This window comes from Grampus griseus (assembly GCF_964374135.1).
Source record: "Grampus griseus genome assembly, chromosome: 2".
Taxonomy (NCBI): domain Eukaryota; kingdom Metazoa; phylum Chordata; class Mammalia; order Artiodactyla; family Delphinidae; genus Grampus; species Grampus griseus.
Window position 1 is genome coordinate 41,686,870 of NC_139018.1, and position 17,019 is coordinate 41,703,888.

Sequence of the window (17,019 nt, forward strand, 5' to 3'; positions counted from 1 at the left end):
CACTGTTTGATGAGAAGGCAGAAGAAAATTACTGATTCAAGTTAAAATGTGCACAGTGGTAGAATGTATACAGGGAAAGGTCTAGAAGAGTACAGAGATGGGTATTGTAGCATAATGGAAAGATTTATACAGACTCCACTTTAAACCCAAAATTATTCTCTTGTGACGCTGGGCAATTCAGTTAGTCATCCCTGCCTCAGTTTCCTTGTCTGTAAAAGTGGAGATAATGAAAGAACTTCCCTCACTAAGCCATTGTGAACATTAAGGGAGCTGTACATACAGCTGTAGTACCTAGCACAGAAATGCGTTCAAAAGTGATCATCATTATGATTCCCACGGTCCACGAGAAGTGTACAAGGGTTCAGGCACAAGTCCTGAACTAAAGAAATGGAAATGGAAGGAGGAAAGGGCGGCTAAAGAGGGACTCATCCTTATAGGATCGCTTGATTATTGTGTATAAAGTTAGAGAAACTGGCGAGGCACCCACCCCAGGTGGCGCGCTGGCGCTCTGCCTCGGCGTCCTCGTTGCCCGTGGCAACCGGCAGTCCATACCTCTGGCCCGGTAGGCGCTGCGCAGGGGCAGCAAGATGGCTGTGAGCTCCTGGTCCTCAAAGCTGGGGTTCGGCAGCGAGAAGGCGCTGCAGGCGGCCGCTGTCTCCACTGGCCCCTCTCTGGAATTATGCACCTTCCCCTCCACCCTGGGCTCCTCGGTCGCGGCTGCCGCCCTGGAGCAGCTCTTTGTTGTCGGTGAGAGGCCCGTGGGCTCCCGGAGGGACGTCATCTCGGAGGTGGCGCCTAGGCGGCATTAAGCGGGAACCTTCGTGGGGACCCTCCTCCCAGAACTCAGGGCATCCCTGGTAGGGCAGAACCTTCTCCAGCTCCTTGGGGGAGAGGGGGGCGAAAGAGTGGGACCCAGGGCTCAGCTCTGTGGCTTGGCCCAACTCACACTAGTAGCTGGTGACAAATTGCGGACAAATCCCTGGACTCCCAGGCCACTGCTATTTGCCTGTGATTGGAGTGCCCACTTGCATTTAGATTATGTATTTAATTTCATCTTGTCCCTTCTTGCCTTTTCTTTGCAAGTTAATTTCCTCCAACACTTTGGCATGGCAAACTGGAGGATTTAACAGGTAAATAAGAAAGGAAGAAACACCTGTTGCATTAGGCAAGGAATTGTGCATTAGGCACAAATACTTTTTCTGCTAATAATTTCTTGACGCTCAGAAAGTTTGTCATAGGAAAAAAATTCATTATGCTTTCTTGCCCTGAGTGTGAGTTATAAAGTGTGTGGCTCTCCAGCCCATTTGCAAGTGGGAGTACGCGTGTGCTTATTCATTCCATAGAAAAAAGGAAAAGAGACAGCAGGCAATACCTGTCCCTCCCTAACACACACTTGCTTGGAAACTCAGTAACTGATTTTTCACTTGGTTTGAGAGCTTAGTTCATTAAGAGAATCCAAGTTTTCAGGAACTGAGGGCAGAAATTGCTATTTACTCTTCTGAGAGTTGAGGATGGCCACTCAGGGCATGGACTCTGGAGTCACACCATTTGTGTCTGAATCCAGACCTCTTATAAGTGATGGGCTCTGTGACCTTGCGCACATGACATGACCTCAAAAGTCTTAGATTTCTCACCTCTGAGATGGGAATCATCATGAAGTTATAAGAATCAACTTAGATTATACATACATGTGAAACATTAAACACATCAAACTCATCCCACACATGTGGATACAGGCCTGGAATCCATTTAGACAGAATCTGTATAATGGAATGGTGACAGAGCCAAGGTGAGTAGAGCTTCCTCTGTTCTCTCTCCTCTTCCTTTTATATTTTATTTTTCCTTCCTTCTTCCCATTCTGCATGTATCTTGTCTTCCTTTGCCTGCCAACATTTTCCAAGCCTCTTTTCCCATGTGATTTCAACTTACAGTGTGTGAGAGAAAAGGCACTTTCATATGTCAATGAATGAAAAGGGTTAGAAACTCTATCTACCTCACACCTACCAGTTTTACAAATACTCTCATCCCATGATTAAAATATTGGCATGGAAGTGAAAATGACATAATGAATTTTTAAAGAATTAAGTAAGTGTTGTTTTGTAAAATATTACGTTTAGGATATACGTATACAAATTTATATGAAGACATTCTTAAACCTACACTATGGGCGTGTTATATTTATCCCTTCTATAAATATATATGGAATTTTTTGGTCTTGTCCTATACAGATTCCTTCTTTCTACCATGAGTGATACAAAAATAGAATCTTAAGAGGAGTTTGTCCTCAAGAAACATAAAGTATATACCTAAATTAGTACACTGTAAAATAAGAAATAACAAGTACAAAAGAGATTCATATGATGTACTATAGAAATTCAAAGATAGAAGATGTAATTTTCAGCTGAGTAAGCATTTGAGTTGGATCTTAAAGGTTAAACAGGATTTGGATAGATAAATAAGAGATCTTAATTTTCTAATTTTTTTTTAGAACAATCACTGCAAAGTGACTACTTTAAATGCAATGAAGAAGCTAAGACCTTTCTTAAGGACGTTGCTATTGCTGTTAAGAAATTGGTATTGTATTATCTATAAGAGCTACTTTTTCAATCTTTCACTTATTTCTTCATCAAACTTTAATTTAGCACCAGCTCTGTTCAACATACTTCAATAGATGAATAGGGAAAATATTTGCCCTGAATGAAAATTTCTCTCAGTTTGCTAAACATTTGCACCAGTATGGATCAGTAGTGGATTGATGCCCGATTTCCCATGCAGAGCACTGAATTAAGGACCTGTGCTATGGATGAGGGCAAGACAGCTCAAGTGAAGAGACCCTGCTGATAACAGAGCTCAGTTAAGGGGTGGGCCACATGGGCAAATGCTTGTGACATCAATATGTGAGCATTGCTTAAAACCAGCAAACGACCTCTGGGATAGACTGCATGCATAGTGCCAATTTTCTCAGGTCTCTGTAAGCAATTCCTCACAAAACTGGTGAAAGATTATTTGGCACCTACTCCACTGACACACAGTGCTTTTCAGTGAAAAGAAATAGGTTCTCTTTCAGTTATACTAACTTGGCCCCATCAAAGAAATATTTAAAGAATTTCCTCTTGAAGTGTCACAAAAGTGTCTCTGTTTGGCCCTGGTCCTGAGTGATGTTTCAGAATGGCAGTGTCTCCTCATTTGATTTAAAAATATTGAATAAGAATCTACTACCTAAATATCTAAAAATGTAGAAATATGGCTATAAAGTTAATGAGCTTGAGTCTACAGACTGCTGAGAAAAGTTAATCTTATTACTTTATAATTATATTTTTATGTAATTATATATAGTTCTGTAGGTATACTACAGAATTATAGTTTATAATCCCAGTTAAGTACATATATGTAAACACTGAGAGTCTGTGTGTGTTGTACTGCACTGTGGTCCTGTGGAAACCCTTTCCTCTGTTTCGTTCTTTTAGTTATGTCTTTCTCCAGGATTTGAAGTGTTCAAAATAATTATTGTGGCTTATTAAAGTATCTAGTATGTCTCCATTTAATATCTGAGCTGTGAAATCTCTTAAATAGAGATAAATCCTCCCATTTTTTAAAGTAACACATTTTCACTATTATAGAAGCATTGCATGTTTATTCTGGAAAATTTAGAAAAAAATAGACAAGCAAAAGGAAGAATGTAAAAACCAACATGATCCCACCCTAAAACAATCACGATTGACTCTTTGTTGAATGTCTTGACTACTTTCAGGATATAGATGATTCCTGTATTGAATTTTATTTTTTACAGAAAAGTGGTCTTACTAAATATACAATTATGCAACCTGCTTTTTTATTATTCATAAAATACAATGGCAGTTTTTCAGGTCATAAAGTAACTATACCCATTATGACCGTTTATTTAAGAGGTGATTTATCTGTTCTTTCCACTAGCAGATTTTTGAATGTTTTTCCCTTTTTGAAACTAGCCCCATATATATATATATCTCCAAACAAATAGGCAGGGAGATATTTTTAGGTAGGTATAAGAAAACCACTGTTCTTTTTATACCTAAGCATAGTTTTATAGGCATTTTCCATTTTTAAATTAAGTAGCTTCCTTTCCTTCTCTTTTTTTTTTTTTTTTTTTGCCTCTTGGCATGTGGGATCTTAGTTCCCTGACCGGGGATCAAACCCGCACCCCTGCAGTGGAAGCACAGTATCTTAACCACTGGATACCAGGGAAGTCCCAAGAAGCTTCCTTTCTCAATGTCACCCTTTTGTTGGAGTCTTTCCTTTTAAATTTATTGAAACTGCATACAAGGGACACACACACATAGCGAAAGATAATTTCTGAGTAGAAGAAAATCAGCAGAAATTAAAAGATAAATTAACAATGACACATTAAAAACTCATTGAAGAACCGTTATTTTTCCCACTTACTATTCCAAATAAAAATAATGGCAAAAGGTACTTACTGAAAAGCAAATTTTGATCTCTGAAAACATTTACAGGGCCTTGTTTAGGAAATCAATCTTATTATTTTAATGTCTTAACTTTTTAACTATGTAATTTACATTTTCAGGAAGAAATGAGAAAATCCACAATTGATCTTCTGGAAATTGAAAGCATGGAACTCAGCAGACTATATTTTCTACTGGAAACTCTTCCCGCTAGTGTTAGCAGAGAATTCGAAGGTACTGTGAGGTTATCAACTGTGGAAATTTAGTTTATCTTATAAGAAAATAGAGCCTAGTACTTGTAACAAGATGAGTTTAATAGTTGTTTCATGTCAAAAAATAGCCAGAAAGAGTATACAACACAAATATAGTGAGATCCATAATAAGTTTCCCTTACTTTTTAAGTGGAAATAATATATATGACTTGAATTTATATAAGTATTGTAAATAGACTAAAGACAATATTGGTCCTTTTGTGACTGGCTTATGTCACCTGGCATGTCTTTGGGGTTAATCCGTGTTGTAGCATGTGCCAGAATTTCCTTTCCTTTTAAGGCTGAACAATATTCCATTGTATGTATATACCATGTTTTGTTTATCCATTCATCCATCAATGGACCCTTGCATTGTTTCCACCTTTTGGCTGTTGTAAATAATGCTGTTACAAGATAATAATAATAACAATGAAATAGTAAATAATAATGCTATTACAAACATGGGTGTGGAAATATCTATTCAAGGCTCTGCTTCCAATTCTTTTGGGTATAAATGCAGAAGGGAATTGCTGGATTGTATGGTAATATAGTAATTTTATGTTTAATTTTTTGAGAAGCTCCCATACTGTTTTCCACAGTGGCTTCACCATTTTACCGTCCCTTGCACAATGCACAAGCATTCCAATTTCTCTACATTCTTGCCAGCACTTGATATTTTCTGTTTTTGTTTTGTTTTAACTAACAGCCATCCTAATGGATAAGAATTGGTATCTCATTGTGGTTTGCACTTTCCTAATAATTAGTGATGTTGAGCGTTTTTCATGTGCTTATTGGCCATTGGTATATCTTCTTTGGAGGAATGTCTGTTCAGACCATTTGCCCATCTTTTAATCAGGTTGTTTGTTTCATTGTGGGAATTCTTTATATATTCTGGATGTTAACCCCTTATCAGATATATGATTTGCAAGTATTTTTTCCCATTCCATGGGTTACCTTATCACTCTTGTTAATAATGACTTTTGTTGCACAGAAGTTTTTAATTTTGACATAGTCCAGTTTATCTATATTTTCATTTGTTGTCTGTGCTTTTTGTGTCATATCCAAGAAATTATGGCTAAATCCAACATTATGAAGGTTTCCCCTATGTTTTCTTCTAAGAGTTTTATAGTTTTAGCTCTGACATTTAGGTCTTTGATCCATTTTGAGTTAAATTTTGTATTTGCTGTAAGGTCAGGCTCCAACTTTATTTTTCCAGCTGCCAGGAGTGTTGGCTGAGGCTCACAGCTCAGTTCCTCTACAGGAATTGCCCTAGACAAAAGAGAAAAGCTTCACTTCAAGTTAGACTCCCTCCCCAGCTGCTGCTCACATTCAGTGATTGGTCACCAAGAGAGTACAAAGGTCTGCCTCCCTCGTTCCATGTGGAATAACTCTGAAATGTCATCACAGCTCCAGCTCATCATCATTTAAACGCTCCACCCTTGCCCAACCCTTATGTCCTCAGAGGAGATGTTCCTCAGAGCTTTACACACAAATTTTAAGATTTGTTTCCCAGGGAGCCCAACCTAAAACAGTTGTCTAAATTTAAAAAAAAAAAAAAGATTTTTAAAGTAGATGTTCCCTTGCAGCTCCAAGTCTACGTTCATTGTCTGCTCTGTCATAAGGGAGCTGGGGCGCTGTAAATTTCCCCTTTTGCCAGCTGGCGCAATGTTAAGCTTTGTCAGTACAGAGCACTGAAGGGTTACTGGAGGAAAAAGGGGTTGTCTTCCTGTTCTAGTGTGCTCAGCTTGGCCGACTCTTGCAGTGCAGATAGCTTCTGCCAGTGGCGTGCAACAGTCCTTGGTGCCCAGAAGCTCCCTCCAGTATCCCCTGAGTGGCTTCATGGTAGATTGCTCCCTGTGAGGTAGGTACCCTGGCACCGTTTAGGTGGTTTTGCAGTGAGTTCTGAAGTACAGCAATTCCCTGTGGACCAGTCCCCCCAGTGCCCCCAGAAGCCATATTTCTAGTAAGTTCTGCCAGCGGAACATTTCACGAACTTCTTTGCCATCCAGTGAGCCACTGACCTCTTCAATGAGGTCTAGATCTCAGGTCTGGAGGTGCTGCTTCCTACAGCCCCTGTAGGGCTGCTCCTTGTACCTAGTATTCCTAAAGTCTTCAGAGTTCTCTTTACTTTCTTAGTATTCGTTCCCTCATTACTCTACTTCTCTGCTACAGTTAATAATTCTTTATATTAAAATTTCCCTATTCAATATAAGATTTCTATCTCCCGATTAGACCCTGAGTGACATAGTTAGTTATAAAAGAATTTGCACAGTGTTCGTCTAGTTTGGCAGGGAAAATACAACAAACTCCTACATGCAGATAAACAATAAGACTTAATCTGTGCTCAAGGCAGAATTAAGAATGTTTTCATTTTATTTTCTTTGGTTGCCTTTTTTTTTTTTTTTTAACTGTCCAGATTGGGTTACTTTTATAAGCAGGAAAAATATTTTAGAAGGAAAAAGAAATACCATGCTAGCTTGTAAGGTCCTTGATACACACTGAATACTTAGCCAAGTAAATTTAATTGACCTTGTGTTTTAAAGCTTCTCAGCTTGAAGTATGGTCCTTGGGTCAGTAGCATCAGCATCACCTGGGAGCTTGTTACAAAATGCAGAATCTCTAGGTCCACCTCTGACCTACTACATCAAAATCTGTATTTCAACAATATCCGCAGGTGATACACATGCATATTCAAGACATAAAGTTTGAAAAGCCCTGCTGCAATGAGCAATTTAACTGTAGCCTCCAAAAAAAGGATCCAACTCTCTCAGGGGAGCTACCAGCCAGTTTCTAGGGAATTCATTGCATAGAAATGGATGGCTCAGTATCCATTTCTAAACAGCAGTGTTCAAAAATTCATGCATTTTAACCATATATCTATCAAGCGCTGAGGTAATCCTTTGAAGTCTTATGTGATTACACTGATTTGTTATTTATTAATGAGTAATTAGTTCTTTAACACACTGGGTTCCCTTGAAAGCACAGCCAGAAGCAATGGCTTTTGCACTATTATTTTATTAGGACATACAATCCAAAGAGGAGGAGGGTGGGATAAGGAACCAAAGCAGGGAGAATGGAGAGCTAATATGGCGTGCAATATGATGTTGACTGCCGCTGACGGCAGGTAGTTGAGTATGAGAATACACCCTCAAGACACAGTGTTACCTCTTCTCAGGAACACCTAAGCAGTGACTCCTGTCTGCGATTGGTCCAATGCTTGCCACACCTCCCAAACTTTCAGTTACACATGCATGGGGGGTGTGAGTGTCTAAAGAAGTCCCATGGTAGAGGTGACAAGGACGTCCTAGACAGATAAGAAGTGGATAGGACAGGCAGGAATCAGGTGCTATCAGACTGTACCGCCTGAAATTGTGCAGAGCTCATAGAAAGCTGGTCACCGACCATAGCAGCAGCTGAAATAAGGGAAATAATTGATAGGTAAGATTGAGAGGGTCCAAAGGGATGATTAAGAGGTGTCTGATCCAAGAACATAATTAGAAGAATATTTCAAAGAAAGACATAATTTGTTTATTATTTGAAAAGTCAGTATCTACAATTGTGTAGTTTCTCAAATAACTGAATAACATTTCTTCCACTTACTTTTAAGAATGTGTCAGGGATGCCCGAAGATTAAATCTTGTTGAGATAAATCAATTACACATGAAAATTACGAAGATAAATGATGAAATAGAGTTTCTGAAGAAGAAAATACTTGATCTGAAAAAAATTAATAAAGCTCTGGGGTAGGTTTTTTCAGGGGTTTTTTTGTTGGGTTTTTTTTTTTTTTTTTTTTAGTATTTGAGGGAGTCAGGGGCTGGGGCTAAAGTGGGAAATCTTTCCTAAGGGATTGTCCTCTGGTCCGAACTGGTGCAGGGCAAGTTAAGAGGTGGAGATCACTTATAGAAGATGACTGGGCTGATGAGGGGTGTGCGATGGCTGCAGAGAGCTGGGAAGAGAGCAGAAACTCTTCTACCACCACAGCCAGGAGACCTGTAAAATTTAAGAGGGAACTCAGCTTCCCAGCAGCAACTACTCTGTGTCAATCACACAGTGCCTCGCACCCCACCTCCAAAGGTAGAAACACACAGTGGTTTTCATTTCATTTTTAGTAAAATTAAGTTTACAAACCTCAACCACCAAAGCAAGAAATTTTTCTGGGTATTGTGTTGCAAATATAATATCAAACCTGATATATTGTAGCTAGCTTAGTTCCTTAAAGACATTCAGTTATAATCTACTGGAGGGTTGAAAATGGGATTGGCCCTAGATTTTATCTTCAATTAAATGAGAGCTGACACCTGTTAGTTTCTTTTCTTTATTCCTCAGCTGTGTTGTTAGCACTTCCCCCTCTGTGGAAGAAGTGCTTTTCTCCATCTATAAAATGGAGATTACAAATCTTGTCTTAGCCCACGGAAGAAGAGATACTCTGAAAGAAAAAAAACAATAAAACCCTGAAGAATAACTCAGTACTACAAGTAATTCTCAAAAGTTGGAGTAAGAAATACTCAAAGAGCCCTCATCATAGTGAAAAAATCTTCTTGGGAAGCTAAAAGAATCAGAAGGTTGCTTGGTGCACAAGGTATCAAAGCATCAGGAGTTAGGTGGGGACCTCAAGGCCCAGGGACAGGTTCCCAAAGTAGGTCCTCAGAACACCTATTCTGGGAGATGCTCCATGAAAAAGAAAGTTCATGACCACGTAAGTTTGAGAAAGACTGCGTACTCTAACTCCTCTTAGGGATTCACGTGCAGATTTGTGCATGGTGCATGCTAGCCACGATCACAACTAGACTATCAATTTCTAAACCAATAACAAGGAAGATAACATCCAGGCTGGAATACTCATATCAACTGACCAGCACCATCACACCCCTGTAGACCAGTGATTCTTAAACTTGAGTGTACATCAGAATCACCTGGAACTCTTGTTAAATTACTGGGACCTCCACCCCAGATTTCTGATTTAGTAGGTCTGGGGAATGGGGGTAAGAATTTGAATTTCTAACAAGTTCCTAGATGCTGCTGTTGCTGCTGGTCCTGACCACACTTTGAGAATCACTGCTCTAGAGAAATCTTTATGGAAAGTCAAATTACAAATGAACATAATGTGGGTTGCCTGATGAGCTAGCATCATCAAGCTACAATCACTTATTGCATCCATTTTTCAAAGAAAGATGTATATCAAGGTGCCCACACTCTCTGACAAGTGATCCTCTCCTGGACACTCTTCAAAAACTGGACACAGTCCTTAGAAACTGGGGATGGGGATTTCCTTGGGTCCTACATTCCGTTTCTGAGAGCTTTCCCAACCCAGCACAATACACCTAGTCAGGTGTATTGATTTGACTTGTTTTGTTTTGCTTTGCTTCATTAAGGCCACTCAATCCTTAGTTTGCTTCATTCTTAGAAGCCTTCCTCTACTAAACCTACAAGGCACCCATTATCTGGCCCCATGTAGCCTGAGCTTCTCTTAATTGCCTTTCTGTGGTAGAGTTGACTTCTGGAAAATAAACTTACCAACAACCTGTTTCCACTTTCCTGAGCCTTTCACACAGTCCGCCTGAACTAGAGTGTTTAGCCTTGGAGATTAGAAAAAGAAAAAAGTCATTACATTGCAGGAGCTTTGAAAAAAGGAAAATAGAGAAATGTCACCAATTGTCCTTCCTCCAAATCTTTTATTGTTAGCCCTGGGGTAGATGTTTCTCACAGTCTTAAGGTGGGTGTGGCCAGCAATGGATATGTGAGGTTAATGTCTCCTCTTGAACTCAGATTTGGCTACAGCTGTGAGAAGATAAGTGGGTTCAAATTAGATTTCAAACACCCTCTGAGCAGTGAAGACAGACTCAGATCCCTCCTCGCCAACTCCTTTCCATCAGAGGAGGGTTAGCTTTCTTCTCCTGGGCCTTCTCTGCAGGGCAATGGCATCAGAAGGTGGCTAGAAGAGTGGTGGGATGTTTAGCTTTCCTTGGCTTAAACTGCATATCTCAGGATGATAAGGTAGCTATGGCAATGCTACGTATCAAACCATTTGTCCGGCCAGATTCCATTCACCTGTTCAAAACTGGTTTTGAATCATTGTATGTTTTAAACTAAAATATCCCATAGTTACTACCTGGTGTGTGAGAATGGGTGGGGTGAGGCAGGACCACAAGACACTTTTGCAGTGATAAAGAGTTACAAGGTTGACACTTGTGTTTCCTTCTGTCCTTCATCGCAACCAACTTTAGACAATCACAAATTCAACTCTAAAATAAGTATTCGTTAAATTTCCCTCTTTATGGTGGTTCATCTCATCAAGCCGACTTTAAATTTCTTCCTGGAAAGCCATCCTTTTCATGCCAAGAACGATTCTTTTTCTCCTAGTGAACAGCAAGAGGAACTAGCGAGGCGTTATGAAAATTTTGTCCTGTCACTCAACCATGCGATGAAAGAAAAAGCCACTATCACTGTTTACATCAATGAGATTTATACCAAAGTTAACTCAGAGAAGAAAGAACTAGAATTGCAAAAACGATATATTCAAGAAGTAGAGGAGCAAATGGAAAGAGAAAAAGCAGAATATTTGGGAAAAAAACAAAAATTGAGTCAAGAGGTAAGTGGCATGATTTATTTTTTAAAAAAATACAGAATTGAGGGCAGGAAATGAGAAATAACTTATTTGTCCTTGAAGCTAGCAAGCATTCCCGTGGTATCTTCTGCAGGAATAGAGCAGAGGCTCAAGGACACTGGAGCCCGTGGGGAAGATGTTTGATTGTGTAGCGGCATCTGAGTTCATGGGAAAGAATATGAATGACAGGAGTGGTAACACTGGGGTGGCCCCTTGCTTATATGCAGCACTGTAGGTACTAGGAATTTGCTTCTGTGTCACTTGGTTGTCTCTGCAGACAGGATGAGCCAGTTCAGCTCTGCCGGAACTGATGCCAAAACCCGAACTCTGTGCACCGTCACCACATTGAGTCTCAGAGTTTTGGGTGAAGTAGAACAGAATAGCTTTATTGCTTTGCCGAGAAAGGGGGGCCACAGCGGGTTAATGCTCTCAAAACTGTGTGTCCCCAGCCTGGGTGGGTGGGTGGGTTGTGAGGGGAAGGGTTGCTGATAAGGATCAGGGCGCGTGTGGGGCCTGCATCCCTTCAACCCAGAGATCATCTGGAGTCTGGTGGTCTGGTGATGGCTTCTGCGGTTCTCAAGGTTATCGAACTGTGACCTTCTCTCTGGAATGAAGAGCGCTTCGACAGGTAGTTAGCATCTTCCGTTTGGTGTGGGTTTTAATGCTGTAGAAGAGCTCAGAGATATTGTTATGTGTGTCCCTTGAGGAGGAACCAGGACCCTGCCCCTAGGCTACACTATTGTTTCCTCACTGCTCCTCCCTTGTCTCTGGATCCCCTCCCTTCCCTGATTAGCAACTGTTTAAACCTGCTCTTTGGAACTCAGGGAAGGTCATGGAGGCTGACTAAAGTGTATTTCCTACAAACAAGAAACAGGGGACAGGGAAAGACTTTTGTGCCCGGGAGCCCCAGAGTGTACTGCTTGGTTTCAGAACTTGTGCCTCTTACTGAATGAATCCAAGAGGAGAGGCCTGCAGAGGGTCTAGGCAGAGCCAAGGGCCCTGTCGACTGAAAAGAAAAAAAAAAGTGCAACCTAGAAGTTGTGAATTATGTTGTATTTTAGGACCTTACTGAGGACTGTAGCCTGGGAAGGCAGCCTCTCAGATAGTTCTGAGGAATTGTTCCAAAGAGGTAATGGAGGAGCCAGGATATGTAGAAGTTTTTGCCGGGGGGAAAAAACAGATAGTCCAACATCAAAAGATTATTGCTAATCACAAAAAGACAGGCATCTCAAGGTAATGATTTTAGTGCTTTTCTCTGTATGGGAAAATGCAAGAGTCTGGGCTCATTGAAATCATTCCTTTGATACCGTCTTAACTACCTAGGGTCAGTATCCTGTTTTTCTCCATCCTGAAGCCCCTCAGGGCACACCATCAGGCTGAGGCTGCGCAGTGGCTGATGGCTTGATGGTGAGTAACATTCGTTGTTTACTGAAATGGCAGGCCACATTTTTTTGTTCACAGCCCCAACAGAGGAGGGTATTTTGAGACCAGCAATTTTGTGAGGGTCAGTGGAGATAGCTACTGCATCCTGAATTCTAAATAATTCACCCTCAGAATGGCTTCTGATTGATTCCTCTTTGTTCTGCTTCCGGTTGCCCCAGGGGAAGCAGGGCTATCTCCGTGCTAGGTGTTCCTAGCAGCAGCCTTCTTTTCCTCCATGCAGTGAGGGCCTAGCCCAGGATGGAAATTGCTGTTGAGCTCCTGGTGCTGCCCTCTGCATCATGGGAACTGGCATAACTATAGTGCAGGAAATTGGACCTGGGCTTGCAACCCTGCCATATTAAATATGCATAAAGATATATATATATGTATAAAGAAAGAAAGAAAAGAACATTTATTAAATTGCACTTCTTGAGTCTTTATTAAAATTTAGTAGAATACAATCTGGCAGTGATCAACATTTTGATGCAAGAGAGAGAAATATCACTCCCTGGGAAGTGCAGGCCCCTGGGACAGACTGCCAAGTGAGGGTGCTTGGCTTCGCAAAGAAAAGAATTCAAGAGTGAGACAAAGTAAAGGGAAAGCAAGTTTATTTAGCGAGATACACATTCCTTAGGCAGAATGCCGACCTGTCTCAGAAAGCGAGAGTGGCCTCAGGGTGTGCGGGTGGTTAGTTTTTATGGGCTGAGTAATTTTATACGATCACAAGTGGGAGGAATATTCTATTGCAATATTTTGGGGAAGGGGGTGAGGATTTCCAGGAATTGGGCCACTTCCCTCTTTCTGGCCTTTTATGGTCAGCCTGGGAACTGTCACAGTGCCTGTGGGTATGTCATTTAGCATATGCTAATGTATTACAATGAGTGTATAATGAGGCTTAAGGTCTACTGGAAGTCTTCCACCATCCTGGGCCTATTGATTCTAACAAGTTTTTTTTTTTTTTTTTTGGCTGCACTGGGTCTTCGTTGCTACGCTCGGGGCTTTCTCTAGTTGTGGCGAGCAGGGGCTACTCTTCATCGCAGTGTGTGTGCTTCTCATTGCCGTGGTTTCTCTTGTTGTGGAGCACGGGCTCTAAGCGCTCGGGTTTCAGTAGTTGTGGCATGTGGGCTCAGTAGTTCTGGTGCACGGATTTAGTTGCTCCGCGGCATGTGGGATCTTCCCGGACCAGGGCTTGAACCGGTGTCCCCTGCGTTGGCAGGGGAAGCCCCTAACCAGTTTTTAGAGTATCCTGTTTTTCTCCAACAGCTTTGTCCCCTTCCTCATTCTTTTAATGGTTTTGCCCTGCCCTCTCCCTTCGTCTCAATTTGGTTCTTGGGATGATTGGTTTCATGATAAGACTATTCATAAGTTCCAGTCAGGTCTGAGAGTCTCTATCCTTTAAAGTGCCCTTGGCTTCAGAAACAGTTTTACACTAAAAACATGGATTATTTTTCTTAAGTATAGACAGTTCAGCCCTAGTCATCCTCAGAACAGGCACTTTGTGAAGCCGCTGGCAAAGAGTCCCTTGGGCAGTCTGCAGCCACTAAACAGAATTTGTAAAAGTTGAGTTCCCTGGACCTTTTCCGGGGATGAAGGCAGCTGTTAGCCTGCATTGCAGTAGTGGAGTCAACTGAAATTCCTGACTCTTATCATTGGACTAGACCTTGCTTGGATTTTTTGTTATTGCAATGAAATAGTCAGGACAACAAGGACCTAAAGGGGTTTTCCTGTTTTCATTCTCTACCCACAACAATGATGAGAGGACTTCATTTCACCCACTGTTTCCAGCCCTCTGCTGGACTTTCTCTATGAGCAGTCTGGAAGCCCCACACTGGAGGGATTCACTGAAGTTATAGGGGCAGAAAGTGGGATGTGTCTGCATGGACACAGGGGAGGGACGATGTGCAGGGCAGTATAGGTTAGGAGTGGGGAGAGCCTTGTCCCTTTTCTTTACTTCCCCAGGGGCTGAAACAATGGTCAGTAGTGGCATGGGATCTGAGCTTTGCCCACCAAAAGGAAGGCTCCACCAGGCAGGGATTTTGTCTGGCTTTTTTCATTGCTAAATTCTAGCATCAGGATCAGTGCCTCTCGCATGTTGTAGGCACTCTATAATATCACTGTATTGAATGATTGAGTTTCTAACTTCATTTTAAGCTCTAAAGGGAAGTTTCTACCCTCCCCAACCCCTTCCTATTCTTTAATATAAATGTTAAAAGGAAGGAAGCCCAGAGGGGCTTCAAATTGAGAATTTGAGAACATGATAGGTTCTCCTTCCTTTTGTGAATAGTGTTTCTCAGGGATCCACAAACTTTTTCTGAAAGGGGCCAGAGAGTAATAGGGCTTTGTGGACCATATACAGTCTCTGTCACAACTACTCAACTCTGCCGTTTTAGCACAGAGAAGCCAAGAGCACTACCTAAATAAATGAATGTGGCTTCACAAAAACAGGTGGAGGCTGGATTTGGCCTACAGGTAGTAGTTTGCCTACCCCTGGTCTATCTCCCTGGAAAAGGGTTAGGATACTTTCAGATGCAAATAGCAGAAGCCCTGACTCAAACTGACTTAAATAGTAAGGACGTTTATTATCTTACACAGTAGGAATTCCCAAGGTTGGGCAGGCTGCAGGACTAGCTAATTCAGTAGCTCATCCCTCCTCCATCTTTCATCTTAAGGCTGGTTTCCCTCTTCATCACAAGACGGCTGCCAGTGACAACTGGACTATGTTTCCTTTCTCAAGTAGAAAGAAGAAAACCTTTCCCAACCAAGGACATAAGTTTCTTGCTATGTCTGATCCGGCCAGGTTAAGACAGTGCCCACCCCAGAACAATAGTGGATCCTAAGGGAAAACGTGTACTAGTGGGCTAGACCAACTGGGAGTGGATATTAAGGACTCAACCACTAATGCTCACTAAATGCACATCATATGCCATAGTAACAGCCTGTTAATTCCCTTTGTTTCCAATGAGAAAGGAAAAGCTGTTTACAGCTGTCAGAGTCTTCAAACCGTAAGTTCTCTTCTAACACAAAAGAGTTTTTGCTAATAGTACTTCTATAATTGCAAGACCCAAGACCTTGGGAGAAGGCTTAGGCCAAAGTATGAGCACAGAATTTCAATTTTCAACAAAATTTATTATCACCAAGTTTCATTTTAATGCACCTGTGCCCTAGTGCAGAGATAACTGATAATGATCACATTCATTCAGAGTAACCACTTTGGGTGAATTGGCTGGTGGCTTTGATGGAAAGCCACACAAACATGTTTTCATAACTCTTTAATACAGAGTTAAATATACTTTCTCTGGCCTTACTATTCAGTTACCTTTTTCTTCATAATTCATTTTGCCAGACAAATCCATGATGTGTCTGATTTTGATAAGGTGACTCATTTCAATAGGATCTGACAGGTAATCACAATATGTTTAATCATAGGAAAACTGTTATTTAATCTGTTAGTGAAAATAATCAATAATCAATCTGTAACAAGAATAGAAGAGTTTTTTATTTGAGCCAAACTAAGGACTAGCTCAGAAGCCATCTTCCCAGATTACTCTGAGAAGCTGCTCCAGAGAAGCATGGTTTTCAGTATAGTTTTTTTTTTTTTTTGCGGTACACGGGCCTCTCACTGTTGTGGCCTCTCCCGTTGCAGAGCACAGGCTCTGGACACAAAGACTCAGCGGCCATGGCTCACGGGCCTAGTCGCTCCACGTTCCTGTATCTCAATATGTGAAAATTTCTTTTATCAATCCCCAACAGATCAGTGACCCCCTCAATGGGTCCTTTGCCCAGTGTTGCAAATGCCAATCAAACGAGATCGGGTTCAAGATCAGAAACTCGAATCATTGATCAAGGAGTGGAGAAGGGAGAGCTTGTGCTCTAAAAGCACCATCTCCCTGAAGGGAGGGGAATAAGGGAATTTTAAGGATTAGGAGGCGGTGGTCATCAGGGCTCTAGGAAGGGGGCAGAGATTTACAGAGGCAGCCAGAGCAGCTAGGGCATGCACAGTCTTCCATGCTTCCTCGCACAGGGCATGAATTGTGCCTAGCAGAGTATAAATGCCCCCTTTGGGCAGAGATCTTAACATGGTAATGAAGCAAAGGTAACTTTCTGACACCTCTAGGCCTCATCTGCGCAGGCAGAGCACTCCTGTGGTCAAGTCACAGTCAGTTCAGGGCATTTGACCACTGAATATCTCTTAAGACACAGCTGCAAAACATTTCTACCAAATACTGGGCGCTTTTGAAACAAGCCCAGGTAAATGGAGATAAGGATCCTTTAGCTCTCAGGGGCTGGTATGGATGACAAA

General features: G+C 41.4%; 1 protein-coding gene across 1 annotated transcript in view; it reads left to right on the forward strand.

Annotated features, from left to right (window-relative positions):
- Positions 1-587: 587 nt before the first annotated feature.
- Positions 588-17,019, forward strand: part of CCDC175 (coiled-coil domain containing 175) — a gene marked incomplete at both ends in the record, with an annotated part of 75,147 nt that continues 58,715 nt past the window's right edge. The window contains 5 exons of the mRNA XM_082649364.1: positions 588-747; positions 2,489-2,574; positions 4,565-4,676; positions 8,301-8,436; positions 11,054-11,282. Of these exons, the coding sequence (XP_082505490.1) occupies positions 588-747; positions 2,489-2,574; positions 4,565-4,676; positions 8,301-8,436; positions 11,054-11,282 (723 nt within the window). The remainder of the gene's footprint in view (positions 748-2,488; positions 2,575-4,564; positions 4,677-8,300; positions 8,437-11,053; positions 11,283-17,019) is intronic.